At 39.3% G+C, this 8,704-nt stretch overlaps 2 protein-coding genes across 4 annotated transcripts in view; both read left to right on the top strand.

The window, feature by feature from the left end:
* The first annotated feature begins 210 nt into the window (after positions 1-210).
* LOC109954678 (sialic acid-binding Ig-like lectin 14) lies at positions 211-4,862 on the top strand. 3 transcript variants are annotated; one of them, XM_020590173.1, is made up of 8 exons: positions 211-261; positions 1,046-1,450; positions 1,971-2,282; positions 2,371-2,634; positions 3,254-3,523; positions 3,964-4,066; positions 4,161-4,326; positions 4,450-4,862. In XM_020590173.1, the coding sequence occupies exons 1-8, from the start codon at positions 237-239 to the stop codon at positions 4,603-4,605; spliced, it is 1,701 nt and encodes a 566-aa protein (XP_020445829.1). In that variant the 5' UTR covers positions 211-236; the 3' UTR covers positions 4,606-4,862. The 3 variants fall into 3 exon arrangements, with proteins under 3 accessions (XP_020445829.1, XP_020445831.1, XP_020445830.1); XM_020590175.1 differs by lacking the exon at positions 1,971-2,282 and having other exon boundaries at positions 1,046-1,399; XM_020590174.1 differs by lacking the exon at positions 1,971-2,282.
* A 1,676-nt stretch (positions 4,863-6,538) lies between these two features.
* The window catches only part of xrcc1 (X-ray repair complementing defective repair in Chinese hamster cells 1), an 18,615-nt gene continuing 16,449 nt past the window's right edge, over positions 6,539-8,704 (top strand). The window contains exons 1-4 of the mRNA XM_020590214.1: positions 6,539-7,043; positions 7,178-7,270; positions 7,881-7,985; positions 8,092-8,250. Of these exons, the coding sequence (XP_020445870.1) occupies positions 6,993-7,043; positions 7,178-7,270; positions 7,881-7,985; positions 8,092-8,250 (408 nt within the window). The 5' untranslated portion in view covers positions 6,539-6,992. The remainder of the gene's footprint in view (positions 7,044-7,177; positions 7,271-7,880; positions 7,986-8,091; positions 8,251-8,704) is intronic.

Raw genomic sequence — 8,704 nt, 5'->3', positions numbered from 1 at the left:
TAGAGTCTTTTAATTAAGTTGATTTATTTAAATATTTATTGACTGTGAAATGATATTATCAGACATTAGTTTACTCAAAATAATCTAATGAATTAATGCACAAACATAACTAAGACAGGGGCAGCAGTGTGATAGTACCAGTGTACCATGATCACAAGGAAACAATCCAACTTCCCCCTTTTTGCTCCTTTGCTCATCCTTCCCTTTGTCTGTGCTGGCGGTGCAGGGTGACAGTCATGCCTGTGTGTCCTCTGGTTTTTGGTAAGTAATTTAATCCATAATATATCATTTTTAATTAATTTGCTTTCATTTTTTGTATGAATTTCAAGGACATATATTGATTACCCAGTAATGTAAACCTCAATAAAGTTAAAGACTTGTTACCTGATACCACTGGTATTAGCTTAAATGTTATGGCAAGAAATATATAAATTGTTTTTGTGTGTGAATGTCTCTACAGAATATACTATACTATAATATACATTATATTCATAGATAGGAACCGATTTTGTTAAATGTTTGTTGAAAAATTATAAATTTGTTTATTTTCTTCATTAAACCCTGCCCTGAAATAATCAAGCAAATTTTAGTTTTGTTTGGCAGAATATCACCAGACTAAGAAACTAGGAGTAGCAGGTTAGTTCCAGAGCCAAAAGTACCGTTGCCCTCTTCCCTTTTCTAAATATGCATCAGTTGCAAAAGGTCATATTATGTATTTGCAGACAGTGTGAAACAAAAGTTCTAACCTCATGCTAAATTAAATTTAAACTTCATAATAAACTTTCTAAAAGACCTTAAGGAATTCATTAAGTTGAAGAAAATGTAAAAGAGCCCTGTAATTCAGACTAGGAACTTTAAATTGTCTTTGGCTTCACAGTGGCCAAATTAAAATTGTTAACTAATGGAAGTAATTATGGGGTGCAGTTATATGGCTGGATAGCTTGCTAATAAACCTTCCATCTCCCATTATTGACACCTAAAACTAGAATAAAACATTGTTAGGTCAGATTCTGATTGGTTAATGATTTTCTCTTCGACATCACAGCAGCTGCCCTGTGTGCGGCAGTCCAGGCTGTTTCTCCTGTACCCACGGTCCCTGACCATGTCCAAGCCCTGGTGGGCTCCTGCGTGGTGATTCCCTGCTCTTTCACTCCTCTAGCTCCTCATCCTCTCAAGGGCAGGAAGGAGAGGGTGTATGTCAGGCTGAGGTTCAGAGGGGGTGGCTATTTATTTCCTCTTCGGAGCATTGCTTTTAACAGCAAGGACAGGGCTCAAGTGAGCAGGGATTTCCGAGGCCGAGCATCTCTCTTCGGGCGAATCACAGATGGCGACTGTTCAGTGAAGATAGAAAGGATCAGTCAGGATGATTCACGGATGTTTGAGATTGCTTTGAACAGAGGTGATGACTCACTTTGGGGAAAACCTGCAAGCTTTAATTTGGATGTTGTTGGTGAGTACAGGAGACGCTGTATTCATCTTTCTTTCATGTTTTTAAATAGGATAATGTGTATCCAGGCTGTAGACCAAACAAAAAACCCAAAAAGATGAGATGACGTGAACATGGATAACACATAATTGACTTTGTCTTTCATACACTAAGTGTGAATTGGCAAACTGCATTAAGTGAAGATGTCTTCCCCTCAGATCATCATCAGAGACAAGTAAATAAACCCATTTTATAATGAATGAGCAATAATAGTCAACAAGTACCAAGTACTAGTTAATCCAAACAGAAAAAGACAAAAGTTTTAATGTGGTATTATTCACCTTAAATAAACCACCTTAAAATTTGGTTTTGGCAAAGTGATTAAATACAGTAGACCCTAAACCTGCAAGAACATGAAAATCAAGAACAAATAATCTACTATAATGTCCCTGTAGCTTCTGCAGTGTGCTTTGATTAGAATTTTTATTTATGTTTAATGATTCACAACAATGATAAATCACTATAATGACAACTTTCCTCACAGAAACACTTGAAGCTCCTGTCATCAGCGGCATGCTGTCAGTGACAGAGGGACAGCTGGTCACCCTTAACTGCTCTGTCAGATATCACTGTCCCTCCAGACCTCCAGCCCTGAAGTGGAGCTGGGAGAGAGGAGTGCAGCTGAACAGCACAGAGCCTGGGGAGGTGCAGACACTCTACCCCGAGCCCCACAAAATGATGCTGCTGGCCTCTCTGTCCTTTACTGTGTCACACCAGGTGAAACCGAGACTAAGGTGTGAAGTCACCTACCCAGGAACCAGCCCACTGGCTACCTCAAAGGACCTGCATGTGACATGTAAAGAGCTTTTGACGTATATCTTTGTGCTTATTGGCTCAGTTTACATTTCAACCTTCTCCCCCCCCCCTTTTTTTATGGTCTGTAGTTCCGCCAAAGGAAGTGAAAGTTCAGGTCCAGTCCATGAATGTGCAGGAGGGGGCCAGTGCCTTGCTGGTCTGCTCATGCAAAGCTGACCCTCCTGCATCGGCGTACCGCTGGTCCTACAGTCAATGTGGCCACACGATACATCTCCAGCAGCACACACACACAGTTCGGGTGTACAACGTGACTCGAGACATGAGGGTCCGCTGCTCAGCACAGAACCCAATTGGTCGAGGAGACTCCCTGCCCACGCTACTGAACATACAGTGTAATCCTATTTCCTTTACACCTACCTACCAACAACCATACATTTTGTCTATTTACAAACAAGCCTTTGCCACATAGCCTATGTTTTATTTTCAAGAATGCCAAAGACTAATAGTAGTACCAGGCTGAAGAGCAAAGTTTCACTCACGCTTCTTGTTGAAAGTTTCAAGTTTGTTTCATTTTTTTACTGAGTACAGTCAGATGCTCTCTGCAGTACCTGTGCAACCGGCAGTGATGTGGCAGTGTTCTAATCACACCCCTGAACATGCTTTGACATCACTGCAGCAAGGTGTGAAGTTCCAAATGGCCATGAGACTAATGTCACTCTTGTTTCTGTACAAGTAAATATGGAGTTTCTATGAGCAGCCTGTTAGCTTATCTTAGAAGGCATCTAACTGGGACATGTTTACCTGTTTCTAGCCTTTGCACTAAGTACTGCAAAGTGGTATCAGTCTCCTTGTCTAACTCTTAGTATTATTTTATAGAGTGCAAAATTACAAACTAGTCACAACAAATCTTACAACATGTTATGCTTTTGAATCTGAAGCACCAAACAAACAAAACTTTAACATGGAAATAATGTGGTAAAGTGTAAAAAAAGTGTCTTTTCTCTGTTTTAGATAAACCAGCCATCCACCAACTCTCCTCCAACTGTGTAGTAGAGGAGTTGGAGGTGGTGTGTCACTGTTCAGTTGACTCCAACCCCAAACCTGCAGTCACCTGGAGCGTTAATGGGACTGTTCCACCTCATGACTATAACATATCAGTAACGTCAAAGTCTCACATGCTGACAGCCACTCTGAGAGGCCACATGGACACGCCTCTAACTGTGATCTGCTTTGCTTTTAATGCACTGGGAAATGACTCCCTGGTCTTGCTGCAGGAAGAAGGTATGTTTAAAGTACTATTTTTCCACACTAACAAAGACAACAGCATTTCCTCTTATTTATTCATTGTGATATAGAGCTGTTGCCTTAATATCTATGCAACAAGCCTGCAGCCGGTAACCAAATAAAAGAGAACAAGCTGAGGAATGACTTAGGCAATGCTGCAAGGAAAAACCTATGTTATACCTTCCTTTATTTTATATTTCTTCTTGTCGCAGGTCAGTGTTACATTTAGAAAAGGCTTTTATAGGGAGTTATTGCTAAGAATGTCAAAGTCAAGTCATTACATGAAGCACAGGTGACAAACAATATGTATGAAAGGGTACGATTAAACATAAAACATGTTCTGCTCATGATAGGGAAGGAAAATTGTACTTATTATAGCTTTAAATCATGTAGTACATTTATGCTGATCCATTGCTGCTCTTTTTGTCCATATACAGATAAAACCCCTGTGCTGTGGTTGGTGATACCTGCTGTGGGCATCTGCTTGGCCATATTTCTTCTGTCTATTATTTTTTACTGCTGCAGAAAGAGAGCTGGAAAGTATGTGAAGTAAACTTAACCTTTAATGTTCACTAAATTTGTTACAAATGTTTCCTGTGAGGTTCAATGATGGTACCTGTTCCGTTCATCTCAGAGGTGCCCTGAGTAGACATCTAGCAGTGTACCCTGAAGGACTGGGAATTTATCAGGACAGGATGCCCCTCTACATTAACTGCACAGAAGTGACTCATATCTATACCAACGGCAGCTACCAACTTGTATACCAGAATTGCACACCTCTTTTTGTCCATTCTAAGCAGGTATTGGATTTAACTTAATTTCTTAGTGTAGGTTATGTTCTTGGTAACAGATGGCAATGCATAGACAATAATCTCTACATCCTAAATTTGAGGATTATTAACTGTTATCTGTCCCTTTTTCAGATCCGTCCAATGGGCAGAAGAGGTGGAGAGAGAAGAAGAAGAGGAGAGGGTGGAGGAATAGACAGACAAGCCAGTTTGGGAAGCAGAGGCACAAGAGAGGTGCAGAGCACTGCTGCAGCAGATGCTGAAACAGCCATCTACCTGGAGATCCTCTGAGCTCTGAGTCGCATGATTCACATTACATTTAACTCTTCAGATTCATTCTCTTACTAGTGGTAATCCATGCATGTATGTACTGTAGCTTTTGTGGTATTGTATATACTGTACATCTCTAGTTATATAACACCAGCATTTCAAAGTCAAGCACGCTGCTCTTTTGAATAGCTAAAAGTAGTTCTCATGATTTCCATATTGAACAATTTCTCTTTTTCAGTGTTGACCTGTGACCTACTTTTGTGAGCTTTTTATAAAAGATGAAAATGTGTGATAAAAGAGGGTTTTCATCATTTTATCTTGAGTCTATTCTACGACACCTTCAACATGCAAGCACTGACCTTCAGATTTGATTTACCCTTACTAATCATCTACTCCAGTTGCATTTGTAACACAATGCAATCCTCAGGCAGTATTTACAATTCCTCTAGTCTAGAGAAAAAAAAATACAGCTCAGGTTGTTATGCAATTCACTACATTTATTACACCACCGAGGAAGTGTATAACAAAGCTCATGATAAAATTAGAACAGGTATAATTAATACAATAACAATAGCTGTGTTCTATTAAGCATGTCAAAAAGGGTTGTCAAAAATTCAAGGAAACACAATGGGGCCCTGGTACTGAAACTCCTAATTAGAACTGAGGCATTCATTTAGCTATTCACACAGAATGGCACAAGCATATGATTATAGCACTGCCAATTAGTGCAGGCTAAATGCACAAAAAACAAAAATCTGAATAAAATTAATAGTGAGAATTAAAACAAAAAAAGGAAAGAGAAAATACAAGGAAACCACCCACACAGTCCTATCCATCTCACCACAAGGAATCAATGAAGTGTTATCTGATTTTGACAACTAAAGGACTAGTAAATACCCACTGTTTAATTTTCAGTTACAGTCAAGTCCATAATCCAAAAAGGTGAGTTGTAATTTTCCTGCTATGAGAATGCAAAAGGTTTACAAAAAAAGAAGAAAAAAACTTGACCTCATAAAATATCATGTTTAAAAGTTTATATTTCTCAAAAGAGAGGGAAAATTGAACAAAATCTTGGAACAAACCAGGGGAATAATAATCCAAAATAGCTTTAAAATTACATTCTAATCATATTTTTAACGGAATTTTAAGATACAGTATGTTGCTTTTATAGCACCAAGTTCCTGGGGGAACACATAGTGAATACAGCCAGTAAGATCGTCACGGCCCCTCTGCCTTCCCTCATGGACATTTTTAACACCCGCAGAGCCATCAGCATTGCTGATGACACCCCCCACACTCCCACTTCAGAATCCTATTTCAGGCGCACTCCACCAGGCTTACAAACAGCTTCATACTCCAGGCTGTGAGGATGCTGAACACTGTCCATTACCTCCTCCTCTGGACTGTGACCCATCACAGAACATAAAAAGACTACCTCTGCTGTTTTGCACAAACCCAGTGCATTCCCCCTTCTTGTTATATTACAGGTAAATCTGCTGCTGAATTTTTTTACAGTCACATCTGCTGCTGCTGTTGGTCATGTTCACTACTGTCTATGTGCATCTCTATCTCACAACCATCTGACAATCTTCTTGTTATTATCTGCACTACTGTCACCGATTGTACATGGTTTGAGTCATAGCCTGTTAGGATGTACCATTTAGTTTCATCCTAATCACTTTGATTTAGTTTTCTTCTTCTATTCTTTTTATTGTATTTCTACTCTACTTTATTTAATTTTATTTTCCTAAATGATGTGGCATTCAATACTAGGTGAGAGAGAAACAGCATTTCGATTTTCTGTATGTCCTGCACATATAATGGATTGGCAATAAAAAATCTTTTGATAGGTTAATACAATTTTAACAGGTACACAATCATACACTTGGTGGCGGTATTTTCCGATGATGTGCTGATTAAATTGAGGAAGAAGAAGAAGGAAACGGTGATTGGGTGGACACGCTGCTAGTCGGAAATTGCGTCACAACATTGAACACAACAGGCTTTTGGTGGGAAAATGATTTCTCCTGTATGCACATTTTCTTAAAAATTAGAATTATTAACATGAATTTTCTGAGGTTTATTGTTATACCAAAGTAAGAGGTTTTGTATCAAGTACATAATAGTTTGAAAAATTAATGCGCAACAGCCCTTATAGTCTGTTAAAAGAATCGGGCTAATCAGGTAAAGTTCACTGTGCCTATTGTTTGCTAGCATGCTATTAGTCAACGGTCTGACGTGAGGTAGAAACAAGCTACTGTTTTGTAACTTTTCGAGGTTAAAGTTTCTCCCACTGTGGGGAAAGTTAATGGATTTTAAGTTTTGTTAAGCAGTTACGGTAGCGCTTCGTGGCAAGGCAAGAACACGGTTAGTTTACTTGACCTAACACTGGCTAATTGACTGACATCATGCCAGAAATCAAACTCAAGCACGTCGTGTCTTGCAGCACCGAGGATCCTGTAAGTTTTTGTTTGTTTTTGTTACTTGCATTGAATGTGTAAAATGTATAGAATGTCGTGTTCTACAGTCTCTGTATTTGTTTTTTAAGCATTTAGCCAAATTCCTTCCACTAACTTCTTGTCATGTAAAACAGACTCATAAGGCAGACAACCTGCTGAGCGCTGACACCTACAGGAAGTGGAAAGCGGCAAGACCTGGGGAGAAGCAGACATCAGTCATCCTGCAGGTATGTTTTTGCCCTTCTCCCCCAAATGTTAGCCAGCAATGTTTGTATGACGTGTTGTCCAGGCTATCTGAAGGTCTTGAAAACTCCTGAAAAAGAAATGAATTGAGTTCCCTCAAAAAATACTATATAAGATTTATAAAGGTCTCGAAGTTAATTTACAAGGGTCTCTTGCCAGCTGTAAACCATAATTTTAGTGTATACCTGTCCATCAATTTGTTGTGCTAAATGATTACTAGAATGCTTTAAAATGTCCTGCATGAGCAACTGAAGCATGCCAGAAATAGTATCATCCTTTACACTATTTTATACAACCAACTTTTAGCGAAAATGATTTTCAACTTTACTATTCTGTTATTTCAAATAGTCATACATTTTATAATTCTATTTGGGAAATTGCTAAATAAACAGTAAATTGATGTCACACAATGCAGCAATTGTTTCAGAAAAGGGGCACTTAGCCTGTAGCCACAAGTTAATATCAACTTTCCTTTACACGTGGATGTTTAAAACATTTTCATGGTGTTTGCAACCATGAAATGCTGGCAGCTATCCTGACTTTTTTCTTTCTTTGTTTTTTTCTGTAACTGTTGCTGTTGAACTTTTTTCTCAGTTTGAGAAGGAGGACCAGGTGCACAGCATTGATATCGGAAATGAAGGCTCAGCTTTCATTGAGGTGTTGGTGGGAAAATCAGCTATCAGAGAACAGGACTTTGAGGTATTTTCACAAAACAAGCAATGTATCCCACTTCCAAATACCTCTCTTAATTAGCAGTTACTCCATGTTATCTACTTATTGTTTGATTTCAATCTCTCTATTTTAGGTTCTTCTGGTTACGTCTTCCTTCATGTCCCCCACGGAGAGCCGTAACGGCACCAACTTGAACCGTGTGCGTTTCTTTGGGCCCGACCAGCTGCAGAAGACCACAGCACAAGAAAAGTGGGACAGAGTGAAAATTGTGTGTACACAGCCATACAACAAAGTAAGCGCCTCTAGTCATTAAGAAACCCATCACTGCAGGTTTTAAAGAGTGTAAGCCGATATACCTAATTAGAATCCAAAATAAAGTGTGCAACATGTGTACTTTACTTTTTACTTTGTTCATATTTTTCTAGTACTGTATATTACAAACTATAGCTTTACATGTCACAATAGGGATCTATATGTATTAAAGCCACATGGTTGTGCCTGGTAATTTAGTGTTTAGTAGTTCAATTAATGAATTAAACTATCCATCCATCCATCCATCCATCCATCTATCCATCCATCCATCCATTTTCCTCCGCTTATCTGGGACCGGGTCGCGGGGGCAGCAGTCTAAGCAAAGATGCCCAGACTTCCCTCTCTCCAGACACTTCCTCCAGCTCCTCCAGGGGAATGCCAAGGCGTTCCCAGGCCAGCTGAGAGACATAGTCCCTCCAGCGTGTCCTGGGTCT

The sequence above is a fragment of the Monopterus albus genome, unplaced genomic scaffold (genome assembly GCF_001952655.1).
Source record: "Monopterus albus unplaced genomic scaffold, M_albus_1.0 scaffold11.1, whole genome shotgun sequence".
NCBI classification, from domain to species: Eukaryota; Metazoa; Chordata; class Actinopteri; order Synbranchiformes; family Synbranchidae; genus Monopterus; species Monopterus albus.
The sequence above is the reverse complement of the archived record's forward strand: the minus strand, read 5'-3'. Positions and strand labels throughout refer to the sequence as shown.

Bases quoted from the DNA above. Each gene is read 5' to 3' on its own strand.
- LOC109954678 (XM_020590173.1), top strand. From the start codon at position 237: ATGCCTGTGTGTCCTCTGGTTTTTG. The intron at 262-1,045 runs GTAAGTAATTTA...TCGACATCACAG, and splicing joins TGTGTGTCCTCTGGTTTTTG to CAGCTGCCCTGTGTGCGGCA. The intron at 1,451-1,970 runs GTGAGTACAGGA...CTTTCCTCACAG, and splicing joins CTTTAATTTGGATGTTGTTG to AAACACTTGAAGCTCCTGTC.